General features: G+C 44.4%; 1 protein-coding gene across 1 annotated transcript in view; it reads left to right on the top strand.

Moving 5' to 3' along the window:
- The window catches only part of LOC124778169 (xaa-Pro aminopeptidase 1-like), a 156,688-nt gene that overhangs the window by 52,721 nt on the left and 84,193 nt on the right, over positions 1–19,774 (top strand). Inside the window, exon 3 of the mRNA XM_047253626.1 lies at positions 18,402–18,614. Within this exon, the coding sequence (XP_047109582.1) occupies positions 18,402–18,614 (213 nt within the window). The remainder of the gene's footprint in view (positions 1–18,401; positions 18,615–19,774) is intronic.

The following is a 19,774-nucleotide window of genomic DNA, read 5'->3' as shown; positions in this document are numbered from 1 at the left end:
CTGCGTGCAGATAATGTGTCTGCTAATTTTCGTAGTTTCACCCGTTCTACCGCTAGATGGCTGTCGCGATAGAGCAGTACCGTTCGCGGCGGATCGTTGTGTAATACCGGCTTGAAGGGCAGCGGAGCAGCGGACCACCGCCTGTAGCGCCTCAGTAGAGCCAGGGGGCCGCGCAGTCCAGATATTCACTTTCAGCATTTCTCGATTTCCCAACCGAGCGATTTAGTGCAGTGGTTAGCACACTGGACCCGCATTAGGGAGGACGACGGTTCAGACCCGCGTCTGGCCATCCCGATTCAAGTTTTCCGTGATTTCTCTAAATCGCTACAGGCAAATACCGGGATGGTTCCAGTGGAAGGCCACGGGTGACTTCCTTTCCCGTCCTTTCCCAATCCAATGGGACCGATGACCTCGCTGTTTGGTCCCCTCCCCCCAAATCAACCAGCCAACCCATAGATTACCCAAGAGCAGGGGTGGGCAGGAATCCCGCACGCGTGCAGTGCACTTGCACGCGTGCAATTAACATGTGTTCTACCTGCACACAGGGGCAAGCTGGCCACCCGCTTCTCTCCCCTCCACAACATACCGTCTCTCCGCTCTTTCCTGTGTAATGAGTTTTGTTTACTACCTTGCTTTATTGAATGAAGGAATAAGGTTAGTAGGAGTCCTTGAAAGAAATCATGGTTTGAAAGAGTACCTATTACCTACGATACGTTTTATTTAATTGTCACAGGTGGAGTTTACAATACGTTTAGCGTCTGGAACAAAATTTCTACGCACAGACAAACGGAAACAGCTACGTAAATTTTCATGACAGAAAAAATCTCTTACAAATGTGACATTATCTTCGCGGCTTCACGATGGAGATGAGGAAACTCTTGCTGTGGAAAGTCGTGATAAAAGTCAATTACACGTCTTACCAAAAGGAACTTGTCTCCCAGATGAGAATTACAGTGTAAATCCATTAATTCCAATTGCAAATTGGGATGAATATCATCTAAGAAACAGCAAATGCTCTCGAGAACCATCCAAAAGCTTGGGATAAATATGATAAATCTCCAAATCGCTTGAGAAATTCCTCTTTTATTCCACTGAGTACGGAAACATATTCTTTGCAATTCTGTTCTCGCACAGTAGACAGAGTAGGAAAATGCACAGCGTTGCCGACGAGAGCTGTCGTTCCCACAGCTCAAGCTTGCTAGTGAAAGCTTGCACCTTTTCAGCCATTTCACAAATTAACTGATTTTCTCCTTGCAAACTTGTGTTCATTGCATTCATGTGTCCGATAATGCCCACCAAAAATGCAAGGTCGGCAACCCACCCTGGATCTTCTAACTTGGGTCGTACCTTCCTTTGTCCTTTAAAAACTGATTTATTAGTATTCTCAGCTCAAAAAATTTTTTGAGTACATTACCGCGGCTGAGCCAGCGGACTTCACTGTGGTATGGTATGTCACCCTACTCTTCCTCAATTTCAGCTAAATATGTGTGAAACTGTCTATGTGTAAGTCCGTGGGATCTGAAATAATTACGTGCCTGAATAACCACTTGCATGACGTCCCCCAGTTTTGCTGCTTTTGCACTGAGTACTTCTTGGTGCAAAATGCAGTGGATACTGTACAATGATTTTTCTGTGCGCTGTAGCTTTTTTCTGAGTAATCTAACAAATCGCATTTGTTCCCCTTTCATTGCAGGGGCTCCGTTTGTTGTCACTGACACCAAACGTTCCCAGTTTAAGCCAGCTAAATCGGCAGCTTCTTCAACGGCTTATCATATCTAAAAAATCTTCTGTTATGTGCAGAACAGTGTCCACGCCGCAGACATAAATCACTAATTGCGTGGTGTCTGAAATATCTGTGGACTCCTCAAGTGCAATGGAAAAAGCAATAAACTCCTGCACTGCACTCCTTAATTGACGGTAAACGACACCTGCCATGGCACTTATACGACTTAACAGTCCGCCGAGAAAGAGTGATACCTCCAAACTGATTTGCATTTAGTGGGCAAAGTAAAGCAGCATTGTCATTGATGCACTCCTCTATAAAATAACATTCAGCAAATGGTTTTCCAGCTCTCGCTATATTAACCGCAATCTTATGACTTTCACGTAACGTTGCACTATCATTGTTGTCGTCCTGAAAAATTGAAAACACTGCTCCATAAAATGTTAAATCAGATGAGATATATGACGAAAGAAAGTCGCAGAGCCGGCCGCGGTGGTCTCGCGGTTCTAGGCGCTCAGTCCGGAACCGCGCGACTGCTGCGGTCGCAGGTTCGAATCCTGCCTCGGGCGTGGATGTGTGTGATGTCCTTAGGTTAGTTAGGTTTAAGTAGTTCTAAGTTCTAGGGGACTGATGACCACAGATGTTAAGTCCCATAGTGCTCAGAGCCATTTGAAAGTCGCAGATCTCTCGTGACAATACCAACTTACGTAAGATTCATCTGGTATCGTCAGATCGCTCTTCTTAAGCTCAGCCAGTTTCCCCATCCGCTCAGAATCCGACAAATTGTACTAGTCCTTGTGAAATTTATTATAATGGCGTTCAATACTAAACTTCCGCTGACCAGCGAGAATACTGCCACATATTAAACATTTCGAATTTTCACGTTTTTGCACAAAGAGAAAGTGATTCTCCCATTACTTTTTAAAAGATAGAAAATATCCACGTCTCCGTTTCCTTGATTCACTCTGCATTTTCCGGTTCTTGAAATACAACGTTCACTGCGTAGTGGTCGCTTCACATCGACGTCCGCAGCTTACAAGGGGAGGCCGCCAATTGTGAAATTCAGATTCGATTCATACTGCGAATAATAGAAGCTCATGGCCAAAGGTGTAATGTGGCAAAGCACCAAGATGCACTTCTCAGCCGTTGTCGAGAAAATCGACAGTTAAAAGAAACCGTTGCGGTGAAATACTCTCTCCGATTATTAACTTTCTACAGCGTCGTGGCGCAGCGGTAAGCGCTCGGGTTCGTAATCCGAAGGCCGCCGGATCGAATCTCGCGCCATGCAACTTTTTTTTATTATTAGTTTTTTGTAATTAATGAATTGCTTATGCATGTTGGTGAAGGCGGATCGCTCTCCAATTGTAACGCCTCCATTGTTCCCTTTTTTTTTTTAACAGGGTGTACCAAAGCTCTCCCGTCCGCACTGATTTTCGACGATGTTATAAGTTGCGCTAGAGACCGCATCTACCTTCTTTCGAAGTTAGCAGGCAACTACGCTGTTATGCGGCGGCTCGTTTCGGCCCATTCAACATCTGTCCTTCAAGTGTAACGAGCGAGTAACGGAGTTTATATTTCATACCTGCCACAGCAAATTTGTGTTCGTGGTGTCTCTATTCTAATTCGAACGTTGACTTACGCTATACGTATACGTTTCGGAATATCGTTTCTACGTCTTCCGTTAACTATACGTGGATAACATTATGAAGATAATTAATAACATTTGTGAAATACAACTTTGTTTGCGGAAAACATAATGATGTTCGAAGTCGCCAGTTTTTCCACGACAAACGACTTTCAACAACTTTTTATATGCATAATTGTTGCAACTGATTGCCGGGAATTATATATATATATATATATATATATATATATATATATTGAATTACAAAAAACAAATACTAAAAAAAAAAAAAAAGGTTGCATGGCGCGAGATTCGATCCGACGACCTTCGGATTACGAACCCGAGCGCTTACCGCTGCGCCACGACGCTGTAGAAAATTGTTAATCGTAGAGAGTATTTCACCGCAACGGTTTCTTTTAACTGTAGATTTTCTCGACAACGGCTGAGAAGTGCATCTTGGTGGCGATATCCAGCGAAATCTGTGACCGGGCTGAGGACTTCGTGCTAGGGAGACCCAGTAGCCTTCGCAGACATTCCGAAGACGGGAGGAGCGGGGGGAGGTGTGCAAGAACCTAAAATTATCATTTTTGACATAAATCAGTTGGTCAGTTTCGAGATGTGCCATGCCAGAAGAACTAAATTAATGTAATGCTACGATTCACTAAAGGAGGGGCTTAGCAGAATGGCGGGAAATCACTTCTATATCTGCATATATACTCCGATAGCCACCAAGAGGTGTGTGGTGGAGGGCATAATTCGCGTCAAAGTCATATTCCCCCCCCCCCCCCTCCCCCCTCCTCTGTTCCACTCGCGTATCGCACGAGCGAAAAACGACTGTCTGAACGCCTCAGTACGAGCTCTTATTTCCCTTATCTTTGAATGATGGTCATTACGCGATTTCAAAGTTGGTGGTAGTAACATATGCTCTACATCCTCGATGAAGATTGGATTCCGGAATTTAGTGAGCAGCCCCTTCTGTTTAGCGCGTCGTCTATCTGCAAGTGTGTCCCACTTCAAACTTTCTATGAGATTTGTAACGCTCTCGCTATGGCTAAACGTACCAGTCACGAATCTTGCCGCTCTTCTTTGGACCTTCTCAATTTCTTGAATCTGGCCCAACTGGTAAGGGTCCCATATAGACGAATAAAACTCTATCACTGGACGAACTAACGTATTGTAAGCTATTTCCTTTGTTGAAGGACTGCATCGCTTCAGGATTCTACCAATAAAACGCAATCTAAAGTTCGCCTTACCCGTTACTTGTGTAATCTGATCATTCCATTTGAGATCATTTCGAATAGTCACTCCCAGATACTTGACTGATGTTACCGCTCCCAAAGACTGATCATTTATTTAGTACTCATACATTAATGGGGATTTTCGCCTTGTTATACATAGTAGGTTACACTTACTAATATTGAGAGATAACTGCCAGTCATTACACCACGCATTTATTTTCTGCAAATCCTCATTGATTTGTTCACAACTTTCGTGTGATACTACATTCCTGTAGACTACAGCATCATCGGCAAACAGTCTAAGGCCGCTGTCAATACCATCAACCAGATCGTTTATGTAAATCGTAAAGAGCAGAGGACCTATTACGCTGCCCTGGGGCACACCTGAAGTTACTCTTGTTTGTGTTGAAGTTACCCCGCTCAGGACGATATCCTGCTCCCTCTCTGCTAGAAAACTTTCTATCCAACCGCATATGTCACTGGATAGACCGTAAGCGCACACTTTTTGTAGCAAACGACAGTGCGGAACTGAGTCGAACGCCTTTCGAAAGTCGAGAAATATGGCATCAACCTGGGAGCGGTATCTAGAGCCTGTTGCATGTCATGCACAAAGAGGGCCAGCTGTGTCTCGCATGTCCGCTGCTTCCTAAAACCGTGCTGGCTTCTGAAGATGAGCTTCTCAGAGTCTAGAAATGTCATTACGTCTGAACACAAAATATGTTCCATGATTCTACAACAAATCGATGTGAGTGAAATTGGCCGGTAATTATGTGCATCCGATTTTCTACCTTTTTTATACACTGCTCTGACCTGGGCCTTCTTCCAGTCCCGTGGAACTTTCCGCCGTTCCAATAATCTCTGATAGATGACGGATAAGAATGATGCTATATTTGTAGCATAGTCAACATAAAATCTTACGGGGATACCGTCTGGGCCAGATGCCTTTCTGGCGTCTAAGGATCTTAACTGTTTTACAATCCCAGATACACTAAACACTACGTCAGCCATCCTTTCGTTTGTTCGATAATTGAAAAGGGGAATGGTGCTGCAGTCCTCTATCGTAAACGAGTTTTTGAAAGCTAGGTTTAGAATTTCGGCCTTCTGTTTATCATCATCATTAGTTACATTACCCGTACTGTCAGCAAGAGAAGGTATTGAATTATTTGTAGCGTTCATAGATTTTACGTACGACCAAAATTTTTTGGGGTTATTTTTAGAATCTGCAGATAAAATATTGCTTTCAAGTTCGTTAAAAGAGTCTCTTATTGCCTTCTGACAGCGGCTTTCATTTCGCATAATTTCTGTTTGTCAGCGGGGCAGTGACTACGTTTAAAACGACTGTGCAAAATTCTCTGCTTTCTCAACAATTTCCTAATATGTTTGTTGTACCAAGGTGGATCCTTTCCCTCACCTATACTTTTGCTAGGCACATACTTTTCTAATACATGGTGGACACTACTTTTTAAAATTCCGACCAAAGATGCTCAATATCTTTGTGTCCCGCGGTGAATGCTTGGAGCTGACTATTAGGATATTCATTAATAATGACACTTTTATTTGCTTTCCCAAGCAAGAAAACTCTATGCTGTTTCTTTGTCTCTCTCTTTTTTTTTCTTTTCTCTAACTTCCACTGACATAGAAGCCACAACGACTTTATGGTCACTAATAACTTCTTCTAGATTAACTTCCTCAAAAAGATCAGGTCTGTTTGTCGCCAAGATATCTAATATGATCCCATCTCGAGTTGGTGTTCTAACCAATTGCTCAAGGTTGTATGTTGAGAGCGCCCCTAGAACAACTTCACACGAATCTTTGCTTCTGCCCCCTGTGATAAACGTGTAATTTTCTCAGTCAATGGATGATAGGTTAAAGTCTCCACCTATAACTAATGTATAATTTGCATATTTACTTCCTATGTACTTCTAGACGTTCATAAATTTAGACAATATTGTCCGCGGAGCGCAGCGATCTGGTGTTATACAACGGTTAAAACAACGGTCGAGATCGGAATAACATTAATTTATTACGTGTACGATCGTGATAACATGTGAAAAACCGAGGAGCCTTCAGTACCGCACGTAGGGGGCCAAAAAATCTGAAGATGGCTTTAACGTAAGCCGAAACCGGTAATAATGAACAAATGTTATTGCGATCTTGACTGTTGTTTCAGCCAAGCTTCTAGACGTGTATGTGAATTCTTTAATGAATAAAAACTCTGTACTCCACGTCACGAGAGGGGAAGTCTGTGGAGGAGGATGCAGCATGTCATCTTGGATGTAGAGTCATCCACAGAGGTAGAAGTAGCTTCAGAAGTGCTCCAAGGCACTCTTGCTGTTCGTGCTACATATTAATGACCTTGCAGACAATATGAATAATAATCTCAGAAGGTAATGTAGTTATCTATAATCAAGTACTGTCTCAAAAAATCACTTAGATTTTGATAAGATTTCAAAGTATTGCAGAGATCGGCAACCCGCTTTAAATGTTCACAAGCATAAAACTGTGCACTTCACAAAACGGAAAACGGCATTATCCTATGAATACAAAATCACCGAGTCACGTTTGAAATCGGTCAACTCATACAAATACCTAGCTGTAACACTTTGTAGAGATATGAAATACAACGATTTCAAGGCTCAGTTGTAGGTTAAGCAGAAATAATGAATACTGTTTATCACAGAAATATATCCGTGACAGTGATTGGGAATTTGATTCTTACAGCAAATGCTGCGTTACATCGGTTCTCATTTCATTGAAGGTTTTCCATTATCTTCTTACACATACACAGTCGAACTTGTTTACGAAGATGTTAAGGCATTGTTGTTCGTGACTTGGCGTGTTCACAACTGGCAACGATAGTCGACATCCTGAGGCTCCTTGCAAAAGACTTGCCTACATTTCCGACATATTTAGTATGAAGTTCTGCCACAGTTTGTCTCCTGTGCTTGTGAGTGTGTGTGTGTGTGTGTGTGTGTGTGTGTGTGTGTGTGAGAGAGAGAGAGAGAGAGAGAGAGAGAGAGAGAGAGAGAGAGTGAGGGAGGGAGAGAGGGAGGGAGGGAGGGAGGGAGGGATGGAGAGAGAGAGAGAGAGAGAGAGAGAGAGAGAGAGAGAGAGAGAGCGAGACACACAGACAGACAGACAGAGAGTATACGTCCGTCTCTCTGTTGTTTGGGTGTGGATTTAGACCCTCAACGGCGAGGTTATTAGGGCCCTACGACATTTCCCGTTTGAATTTACACATCCATTGATAAATACATCTCCGTACTGCAGGTTTTTGGTGATAAGCCGTTCTAAATTTCTACTGAATTTGCCGCACTATGTTAAACACTGCTGGACACAAGCCTGTGTGCACTGTTCCTGCAGATAAGCAATTTCTGTTAGGTCTATTCAACGATAATTCACTGTGGTGGCCAAAGTCGTACGATACCCCCTAATGTTGTGTCGCCCAGGATAGTGCAGCAGCTTAACGCGGCAAGGGCTCAACAAGTCACTGGAAATGCCCTGAAGAAATAATGAGCCATGCTGACTCTACAGCCATCCTTAATTGCGAAAGTGTTGCCGGTGCAAGATTTTGTGCACGAACTGACCTCTTGATTGTTGTTGTGGTCTTCAGTCCTGAGACTGGTTTGATGCAGCTCTCCATGCTACTCTATCCTGTGCAAGCTTCTTCATCTCCCAGTACCTACTGCAGCCTACATCCTTCTGAATCTGCTTAGTGTATTCATCTCTTGGTCTCCCTCTACGATTTTTACCCTCCACGCTGACCTCCAATACTAAATTGGTGATCCCTCGATGTCTCAGAACATGTCCTACCAACCGATCCCTTCTTCTAGTCAAGTTGTGCCACAAACTCCTCTTCTCCCCAATTCTATTCAATACCTCCTCATTAGTTATGTGATCTACCCATCTAATCTTCAGCATTCTTCTGTAGCACCACATTTCGAAAGCTTCTATTCTCTTCTTGTCTAAGCTATTTATTGTCGACGTTTCACTTCCATACATGGCTACACTCCATACAAATACTTTGAGAAACGACTTCCTCACACTTAAATCAATACTCGATGTTAACAATTTTCTCTTCTTAAGAAACGCTTTCCTTGCCATTGCCAGTCTACATTTTGTATCCTCTCTACTTCGACCATCATTAGTTATTTTGCTCCCCAAATAGCAAAACTCCTTTACTACTTTAAGTGTGTCATTTCCTAATCTAATTCCCTCAGCATCACCCGACTTAATTCGACTACATTCCATTATCCTCGTTTCGCTTTTGTTGATGTTCATCTTATACCATCCTTTCAAGACACTGTCCATTCCATTCAACTGCTCTTCCAAGTCCTTTGCTGTCTCTGACAGAATTACAATGTCATCGGCGAACCTCAAAGTTTTTATTTCTTCTCCCTGGATTTTAATACCTACTCCGAACTTTTCTTTTGTTTCCTTTATTGCTTGCTCAATATACAGATTGAATAACATCGGGGAGAGGCTACAACCCTGTCTCACTCCCTTCCCAACCACTACTTCCCTTTCATGCCCCTCGACTCTTATAACTGCCATCTGGTTTCTGTACAAATTGTAAGTAGCCTTTCGATCTCTGTATTTTACCCCTGCCACCTTCAGAATTTGAAAGAGAGTATTCCAATCAACATTGTCAAAAGGTTTCTCTAAGTCTACAAATGCTAGAAACGTAGGTTTGCCTTTCCTTAATCTTTCTTCTAAGATAAGTCGTAGGGTCAGTATTGCGTCACGTGTTCCAACATTTCTACGGAATCCAAACTGATCTTCCCAGAGGTCGGCTTCTATCAGTTTTTCCATTCGTCTATAAAGAATTCGCGTTAGTATTTTGCAGCTGTGACTTATTAAACTGATAGTTCGGTAATTTTCACATCTGTCAGCACCTGCTTTCTTTGGGATTGGGATTATTATATTCTTCTTGAAGTCTGAGGGTATTTCGCCTGTCTCATACATCTTGTTCACCAGATGGTAGAGTTTTGTCAGGACTGGCTCTCTCAAGGTTGTCAGTAGTTCTAATGGAATGTTGTCTACTCCGGGGCCTTGTTCCGACTCCGGTCTTTCAGTGCTCTTTCAAACTCTTCACGCAGTATCATATCTCCCATTTCATCTTCATCTACATCCTCTTCCATTTCCATAATATTGTCCTCAAGTACATCGCCCTTGTATAGGCCCTGTATATACTCCTTCCACCTCTCGATTATGTCCCATAAATGTTCGATGCATTCATGTCGGGCGATCCAAATGGCCAAATCATGAAGTCCGTGAATGGCTGCAATGACCTTCAAGTAGCCATTTCGAGTCAAAGATCGGTTCAGTTGGACCAGAGGACGCAGTCCCTTCCGTGTAAAGATGGCCCACTCCATAATGGAGCTACCACCAGGCTACACAGTGCCTTGCTAACAACTTGGGTCCGTGGCTTCGTGAGGTCTGCGGCACACTCAAGCCTACCATCAGTTCTTACCAACTCAAATGGAGACTCCTCTGACCAGACCACGATTTTCCAGTCGTCTAGGGTCCAACAGATATTGTCACGAACCCAGGAGAGGCACTGCAGACAATGTCGTGCTGTTAGCAAAAGCATTCACGTCGGCCATCTGCTGCATTGACTACTAATGCCAAATTTCACCGCATTGTCTTAACGGATACGTTTGTCGTATGTCCCACATTGATTTCTGCGATTGTTTCATGCAAATGTTGCTTGTCCAGTAGAACTGAGAACTCTACGCAAACGCCGCTGCTCTCGATTCTTAAGTGAAAACTGTCGGCTACTGCGTTGTCCGTGGTGAGAGGTAATGCCTGAAATTTGGTATTCACGGCACACTCTTGACGATGTGGATCTAGGAATTCCCTAACGGTTTCCGAAATGGAATGTCCCATGCGTCTAGCTCCAACTACCATTCCGCGTTCAAAGTCTTAATTCCCGTCTTGCGGCCATAACCACGCCAGAAACCTTTTCACGTGAATCAGCTGAGTTCAAATGACAGCTTCGCCAATGTACTGCGTTTTTTAACTCGCCCCCTGCCGCCGGTGAATAAGCAGCAGCTAGCAGCAAGTCGTACTCTTAGCTCACTTATTTCTTTGCGTGTTTTTGGGTACTTATATAGTTTAATTCACAAATTTCGGGCGTATAATAATATTTGAGAGTTGCACCAACGCGTTTTAGTACCCGTATAATGTAAATTCGCGTAGTCGTCAGTCATCTGTTTGTTTCGAACGGCTTGTGAGATAAAAGAGAGGAAAAAATTGTTAGGGATGGATAGGGACTGCTCCTGTTGTATAAGGATTCAGGGGGAATTTGCCACCGTCCGTAAACAGCTGGAAGCTGTGTTGGCCGTGGTCGGCAGGCTCCAGACTGTTGCCTTGGCCCGGGGTGACATTAGGACACCCGAGGCGAGCGTTTTGGCGCCTCTGGAATCTGTAGCATCACCTGAGATCTCTGATGCCACTGCACCCTCAGATTTGGTCGTCCCTGCCAGTCGACACTTGCCTGACGATGATTGGCGAACCGTGGCGGGGTAGCGAATCCCTGGGAGGAAGGCGAAAGTTGGTGCTGGCAACAAGGCTGTACCCTTACGCCCCTGTAACAGGTTTGAGGTACTGCCCACTGTACTTCTGAGCCAGCAAGGGCGGCCTCGCCCGTTGCGTCAGTGGCCAGTCTTCCTGAGAGGTCCGGACAAGCGCAACGGGTGGGATTGCTTGTCACTGGGAGTTCCAGTGTTAGGCGGGTGATGGAGCCCCTTAGGGATATGGCAGCTAAGGACGGGAAGAAAACCAATGTGCACTCCGTGTGCATAACGGGGGTAGTCATCCAAGATGTGGAAAGGCTCCTTCCGGATGTCATGAAGGATACAGGGTGCAGCCAACTGCAGGTGGTGGCTCATGTCGGCACTAATGACGTGGGTCGGTATAGGTCGGAAGAGATTCTCTCTGATTTCCGGCGGCTATCTGGGTTGGTGAAGACTGCCAGTCTTGCTAGCGAGATGAAGGCAGAGCTCACCATCTGCAGCATCGTCGACAGGACCGATTGCGGACCTTTGGTACAGAGCCCAATGGAGGGTCTGAATCAGAGGCTCAGACGGTTCTACGACCGTGTAGGCTGCAGAATCCTCGACTTGCGCCATAGGGTGGTGGGGTTTCGGATTCCGCTAAATAGGTCAGATGTCCACTACACACAGGAGGCGGCTAGACGGGTAGCAGGGGCTGTGTGGCATGGACTGGGCGTTTTTTTAGGTTAGGCAGTCTCGAGAAAGATCAAAAAGGGCCCCAGTCTCAAAGGGTACAGGTCAAGGAAACGAAGAGAATCGACCAAGCAACAGTCGGTATTGTAGTTGTAAACTGTCGTAGCTGCGTTGGAAAAGTATCAGAGCTTCAAGCGCTGATGGAAAGCACTGAAGCTGAAATCGTTACAGGAACAGAAAGCTGGCTAAAGCCGGAGATTCTGCTGAAATTTTTACAGAGGCGCGAACCGTGTTCAGAAAGGATAGATTAAATAAAGTAGGTGGTGGTGTGTTTGTGTCTGTTGATAGTAGTTTATCTTGTAGTGAAGTTGAAATAGATAGTTCCTGCGAATTACTGTTGGTATAGGTTATACTCAACAGCCGTACTAAAATAATAATTGGCTCCTTCTACAAACCCCCCCCCCCCCCCGACTCAGATGATATAATAGCTGAAAGGTTCAAAAAAACTTGAATCTCATTACAAATAAGTACCCCACTCAGTTATAATTGTTCAATCTACCCTCGATTTGTTGGCGAAAATACATGTTCAAAGCCGGTGGTAGACAGAAAACATCTTCCGAAATTGTACTAAATGTTTTCTCTGAGAATTACTTTGGATAATCAGTTCTTGAGTCCACACGAATTGTAAAGGGTTGCGAAAACACACTTGACCTCTTAGCCACAAATAATCCTGACCAAATAGAGAGTGCCATGACGGATACAGGGACTATTGAACACAAGGTCACTGAGCGAGGCTCAAAACCATATCAACCAAAACCACAAAAATAAACGCAAAATATATCTATTTAAAACAGCAGATAAAAATTCACTTGATGCCTTCCTAAGAGAGAGTCTCCGTTTCTTCCAAGCTAATTATCTAAATGTAGACCAGGTATGGCTCAAATTCAATAGGCAGCAGTAGATAGATAAATACCACGTAAGTTAATAAGAGACGGGATTGATCCACCATGGTACACAAAACGCGTCAGAACACTGTTACAGAAGCAACGAAAAAAGCATGCCAAATTCACAAGAACGCAAAATCCCCAAGACTGGCTAAGTTTCACGGAAGCTCGAAATCTAGTGCGGATGTCAATGCGAGATGCTTTTAATAGTTTCCACAGTGAAACATTGTCTCAAAACATGGTAGAAAACCCAAAGAGATTCTGGTCATGTGTAAAGTACACCAGTGGCAAAAAACAGTCAATACCATCACTGCGCGATAGCGATGGAAATGTTACCGATGATGGTGCCACTAAAGCAGAGTTACTAAATACAGTTTTCCATAATTCCTTCACGAAAGAAGACGAAGTAAATATTCCACAATTCGAAACCAGAACAGCTGTTAGCATGAGTGACATAGTAGTAGGTGTTGCGAAACAACTCAAATGACTTAAGAAAGGCAAGTCTTCCAGTCCAGATGGTATACCAGTCAGGTTCCTTTCAGAGTATGCAGACACAATAGTAACTTTCTTAGCAATCATATACAACCGCTCACTTGATGAAAGGTCTGTTCCTAAAGACTGGAGAGTAGCACAGGTCACACCAATATTCAAGAAGGGAAATAGGAGTAATCCATTAAATTACAGACCCATATCACTGACCTCAATTTGCAGTAGGATTTTGGAGCATATACTGTACTCGACCGTAATTAATCACCTTGAAGAAAATGACTTATTGATACATAACCAACATGAATTCAGAAAATATCGTTCTTGTGCAACACAGCTAGCTCTTTATTCCCATGAAGTAATGAGTGCAGTCAACAAGGGATCTCAGATCGATTCCATATTCCTAGATTTCCAGAAGGCTTTTGATACCGTTCCTCACAAGCGACTATTAATCAAATTGCGTGCATATGGAGTATCGTCTCAGTTGTGTGACTAGATTCATAATTTTCTCTCAGAGAGGTAACAGTTCGTATTGACAGACGGTAAATCATCGAGTAGAACAGAAGTGATATCTGGCATTCCGCAAGATAGTGTCATAGGCCCTCTACTGTTCCTGATTTATATAAATGATCTAGGTGATAATCTGAGCAGCCTCCTTAGAATGTTTGCAGATGACGCTGTACCGTCTAGTAAAATCATCAGATGATCAATTACAATTACAAAATGATCTAGAGAGAATTTCTGTGTGGTGCGAAAAGTGGTAATTAGCACTCACAAGGAAAAGTGCAAGGTCATCCACATGGGTACTAAAAGAAATCCAATAAATTTTGGGTATACGATAAATCACATAAATCTAAGGGCTGTCAATTCGACTAAATACCTAGAAATTGCAGTTACGAGCAACTTAAATTGGAAAGACCACACAGATAATATTGTGGGGAAGGCGAAACAAAGACTGCGCTTTGTTGGCAGAACACTTAGAAGATGCGACAAACCCACTAAAGAGACAGCCTACATTACACTTGTCCGTCCTCTGCTGGGATATTGCTGCGCAGTATGGGATCCTTACCAGGTAGGATTGACAGAGGGCATGGAGAAATAGCAAAGAAGGGCAGCTCGCTTCGTGTTATCGCGCAGCAGGGGTGAGAGTGTCACTGATATGATACGCAAGTCGGGGTGGCAGTCACTGAAACAAAGGCGGTTTTCTTTGCGGCGAGATCTCTTTACGAAATTTCAATCACCAAATTTCTCTTCCGAATGCGAAAATATTTTGTTGACACCCACCTACGTAGGGAGAAATGATCATCATAATAAAATAAGATAAATCAGAGCTCGAACGGAAGGATTTAGGTGTTCCTTTTTCCCACGCGCCATTCAAGGATGGAATGGTAGAGAAGTAGTGTGAAAACGGTTCGATGAACCCTCCGCCTGGCACTTAAGTGTGAATTGCGGAGCAACCCTGTAGATGTCATGTAGATGTAGATGATGTACGTAATACGATCGCTGTATGTATATGTGCGTATCGCTATCGCATGACTTTCGTCACTTCAGTGTAACAGACCGAGTGACTAATAGACAGGCACTGAGTCTATATGGCGAAAAAAGAAATTTATGGCACAACACGATGAAAAGAAAGGATTAATTGATAAAAAATGTATTCTGAGGAGTTAAGGAGTCGGCAATTTGAAATAAAGGCAAGAGTGTAAAGCAGGGCCGGCCGCCGCATACCAGACTTCACACGTGCAGCATTGCAGTGCGGCATTTTTCGGCCAGCACAACTCTCTGAGTTCGGCGGAGTAGTGGTGTCAGCGCTGTTTACCTTCGCTATTTGCGCCTGGTATGAAGGACGTTCACAGGTCCACTGGCTGTTTGCACAAAAGGAGACAGTCTAGCGATCTATCGTAACAGTCCTCTAAAATGAATATGAACTACAGAAGGGAGGGATGAGAATTCTCAATTCGCGTAAGTGACAGGTACAGCATATTTGCTACGAAACTATTTTACAATACTATGCAGAAAGAATTTAAATAGTTAGTTGAATATGGAAGAGCAAAAAAATTACAATGATCGATAGGAGTGATTAGTTGTTTCTGTATATCAAAAAGCATTTTGCGCTAAATTTGCAGGATGGAACGCGTGCAGAAGCTGGTAATATGAATAGAACTGGTTGAAGAGGTTGATAGATAACTGCCGAGATGGTTGACACTTACTGGGATGTCTTGCCGCATACACCATACAAGAATGAACTGCATTCTTCCTACACTCTCCACACTTTTTCTGCATTGCTAAATATCATCGACCACTCACGACCTACGGCTTGGACTGTCACATACTAACTGACTAGCAATTCACAAGGTACTCAAGGAACACACAAGTACACTGTAAGCAAACATAACATCTCACCTAGCAACTACGCTGGCTGAATGGCACAAAGATACGAAACCCCATAAACGACTAGCACTGGAATCCTGCAACAAACACCACTGACATCCTAATTTACTCTACTTTTAGTCTGTTAACGTCAATAGGCATTGTTGTATTTAGAAAAGTGTATATTTGCTCAAAAAGACACTTTCTGTTTATTGGCTAGCAATACAGGCCCCTGCCTGCCAATCCATTCTGTGGAAACAACACATCAGTAGCACTTTCCATTTCTGCAATATATGTGGTGCAAGTTTGAGGTGATTCAACCCGTATACAAAGCTTACTTCACATGAGATCACAGATAGCACAATAAAGTTACACTCGTTCTTAAAAACGAACATCGAAATGTAAATAAACGCAGTTTTGTGTTGCTTGAGGCTTTCCCGACGGACATGTTGTATATATGTTTCTCGGGCGAGACGTCGGATGTCATTGTGAAAACTCCACAATATTTCATCAGCGCAACTGGCCGACATCTTAAGGTGCGACGAACACACTGCTAAGCCAGGACCAGAGCTCCCTATTTATGCCAGTCTTAGGCAGGAAGTGCGCATGCGTGGAGGCTCCAAATTCGATGGCCAATAGCGACGATATCAACGGATAGCTGGAAGGACAGCAACACCACCTTCAGGATGAAGAACCAAAGACTTCGGCGCACGCGCGCGGGCTGCCGCTGCTGATCTGCGCTGCCATCGATATATTGCGCTGCCATCGACGCTGCCATCAACGTATAATCTCGCGAAACATCTGGCAGCGCAGCTGAGCCCTTCAGTAGGAAAGTTTGAGCATCATATCCATAACTCACAAGACTTTATTCGTCGGCTCAAGAAAAACTCACGACTCGCACCATCAGATATACTCGTAAGTTTTGACGTAGTCTCACTTTTTACTCGAGTATCATTGCAGGAATCGTCGTTGCTCATTGGCGAGAAGCTGGATGGGGAACTATTAGACTTATTCCAACATGTGCTCACCTCGACGTACCTTTCATTTAATGGACAATACTTTGAACAGGCTGACGGCGTCGCAATTGGTAGTCCCTTGTCACTCATTGTGGCTAATCTTTTCATGGAAGACTTCGAGGAGAGAGCACTCCAGTCGTCGGATTTGAAACCTACGTGTTTTTGGCGATATGTGGACGACACCTTTGTTATCTGGCCTCACGACACTGCATCGCTGAATGTATTTCTTGAGCATCTTAACTCGCTTCATCCCAACATCAAGTTCACTTTGGAGATGGAGAAAAACGGCGAACTTCCATTCCTGGACGTGTTGGTGCGGAGAAAAGAAGATGGCACATTAGGTCACGCAGTGTACCGTAAACCAACACACACGGACTTATACTTACAGGCCACCAGCTGTCACCATCCTTCGCAACGAAGTTGCGTACTGAGGACGTTGGTCCACAGAGCACGAGCCATATCAGACTCAGACAGCTTATCCAATGAGCTACTCCATCTGTGTACCACTTTCCAACAAAATGGATACTCCGAACGGGAGATTCGCCGTGCCTTACACCCGAAGCGGGTTACCCAACGTGAGGAACTGGAAGAAGGCGAAGAACAAAGGGGAATGTTCATCTTGCCATACATCGGCGGTGTCTCTTCAAAAATAGGAAGATTATTGAAGAGGCATAAAGTTAAATGTGTCTTTCGTCCGCCAGCAAAACTCAGAGCTCTCTTGGGCTCATCTAAGGACAGCCTTGGCCTAAGAAGACCCGGTGTTTACGAGATTCCTTATAGCTGCGGCATGTCGTACATCGGACAAACCTGTCGCACTGTAGAAGAGAGATGGACTGAACACCGCCGCTACACTCGTCTGGAGCAACCAGAGAAGTCTGCAGTGGCCGAGCATTGTCTCAGTACAGGCCATTCTATGAATTATCAACACATCAAAATTCTCCCATCGACGAGTCCGTACTGGGACAGTGTTATTAACGAAGCAGTGAAAATACGTAGCTCGACGAATCTTGATAACAGAGACACGGGCTTTCAGCTCAGTACAGCTTGGGATCCAGCAGTGGCCATATTGAAGTCGCATCGAGCAGAGAGGAGTACTACTGGTCATACGACGGATGACAATCCGCCAGAAATATAAATATTGTGATGACAACGGCAGGATAGTCACGCGCTTACGCGGACGCGCATTTTTGCTTGCGGCTTCCTACAGAGGTCGCTGGGGCGGCCGATGGCAGCGCAGAGAAGCAGCGGCAGCCTGCGCGCGTGCGCCGAAGTCTTTGGTTCTTCATCCTGCAGGTGGCGTTGCTGTCCTTCCAGCTATCCGTTGATATCGTCGCTATTGGCCATCGAATTTGGCGCCTCCACGCATGCGCACTTACTGCCTAAGGCTGGCACAAATAGTGGACTCTGGTCCTGCCTTAGAAGTGTGTTCGTCGCACCTGAAGATGTCGGCCAGTTGCGCTGATGAAATATTGTGGAGTTTTCACTATGACATCCGACGTCTCGCTCGAGAACCATATATACAAACGCAGTTTTATTGGAAAAAATTAGTGTTGTTACTTGTTGCCTTAAGCACTGATATGTCATATGTGTCTGTTTTCTCTGCGTCTAGCAGTTTTATTAGGTAGCTGTCTACTGGAACCCTGGCTCATCAATAGCCTTGTACTAACAATTTGCGCAACCAACCATGCTAGTTTTACATTGGTGCATGCTACTGCAGCTTGATGATGTATTGTTTGCCACAATACACCCTCTACCTGTTGCCTGTACCGTAGTGTACACCTCCTGTGACATGCGCCGCCTTGCTCCGCAGAGCGAGTTCCTGGCGCGGTCGGACCGCCGTCTGGAGTGGATCTCGGGCTTCTCGGGCAGTTACGGCGAGGCGGTGGTGACGGCGCAGCGCGGGGGCGGCGAGGGCGGCCAGGCCGCGCTGTGGACCGACGGCCGCTACCACGCGCAGGCCGACGACCAGCTGGACTGCGGCTGGCAGCTTGTGCGCCACGGCGTCGTCCAGCTCTCCGTCCAGGTACTGCAACGCCGCACACACCGCGCTCTAGCCGGTCTCTAGGAGCCGAAGGACTCTGGCCGGTAGGCATTTGTTTTTAGTCGCAGCCAGCGTTGTCTAGCGGCAGAACACGGAAGCGCTTTTAAGGCAAGGCGCGCACAGGCGATTTTTCAGTCGGCGCGACTTAACAATCGCTGTCGCGGAAGTACATTGTGGTGCGCACAATGCGGCAGGAAAATCGCAACTACTCTCAGTACCAGCATGTATTTCATCGAAACAGCTTGTTTGGTGGCACTTTTACTACGAAGAAGAGTGAGAAAACAGCATAACGACACTACAAATGAGTGAGAAAACAGCGCAAATGTCGTTACTGGCTGCATCCGATTGTAAGTCAAAAGACTAGTGAAAGGGCAGTTTTACAAATTACACAAAGAGTTACAAAATCACCCAAATAAATTCTTTCAATACTATCGAATGAGTAAGAATAGTTTTGATACACTGCTTCAGACAGTAGGACCGAATATAACAAAACAAGATACGACATGGAGGAAGTGTGTACTACCTGAGGAGTGCTTATCAGTGACTTAGAGGTCAGCACGCAATATTTCATTAAACAGTTTTTATTGCCCTTTTACATTATTTATTAGATACATCAAGAGAATCATTTCATTCAACGATTGTTGTTGCCATTTTACATTACTGATCAGATACATCAAGAAAATCACTACTGAAAGTAGAAACTGGCGAACTTGTTTCATGAGAAAACTGCAAAACCATGTTGTGCATAGAGGTTTCTGTGGTCTTGTTGCGGTTGTCAGCAGAGGGGCACACGAACAAATTTTGTGGAGGTTCCGTTTCATTTAGGACATTTGAAGAATACGGTTGAACGAATGAATATGCTGGAGAATAAGTGCTTGAGTGGTGTTAGAAGTCGCTTAAGTTGTGCTAAACACACGTTCGGACGCTGTGGAAAAATCAGTGAAAGCTTATAATATCTGGCATTCCTCATCACATTCAGTATTTCTATTTTCGTGTAATGTTTCTCCAGCATGGGGACAAGCATAAATGCAAAATTCTGATCTCCGTTAACTTCTTCTTTGTGTCTGTCTTTTAATACATTTAATAGAGATTCCTCGTAGGACGTAACCTTCTTGGCTTCTCTTTTCGTAGGATGTCGTACT

Source organism: Schistocerca piceifrons, chromosome 1 (assembly GCF_021461385.2).
Source record: "Schistocerca piceifrons isolate TAMUIC-IGC-003096 chromosome 1, iqSchPice1.1, whole genome shotgun sequence".
Taxonomy (NCBI): Eukaryota; Metazoa; Arthropoda; class Insecta; order Orthoptera; family Acrididae; genus Schistocerca; species Schistocerca piceifrons.
This window is presented reverse-complemented; position numbering and strand designations above follow the sequence as displayed.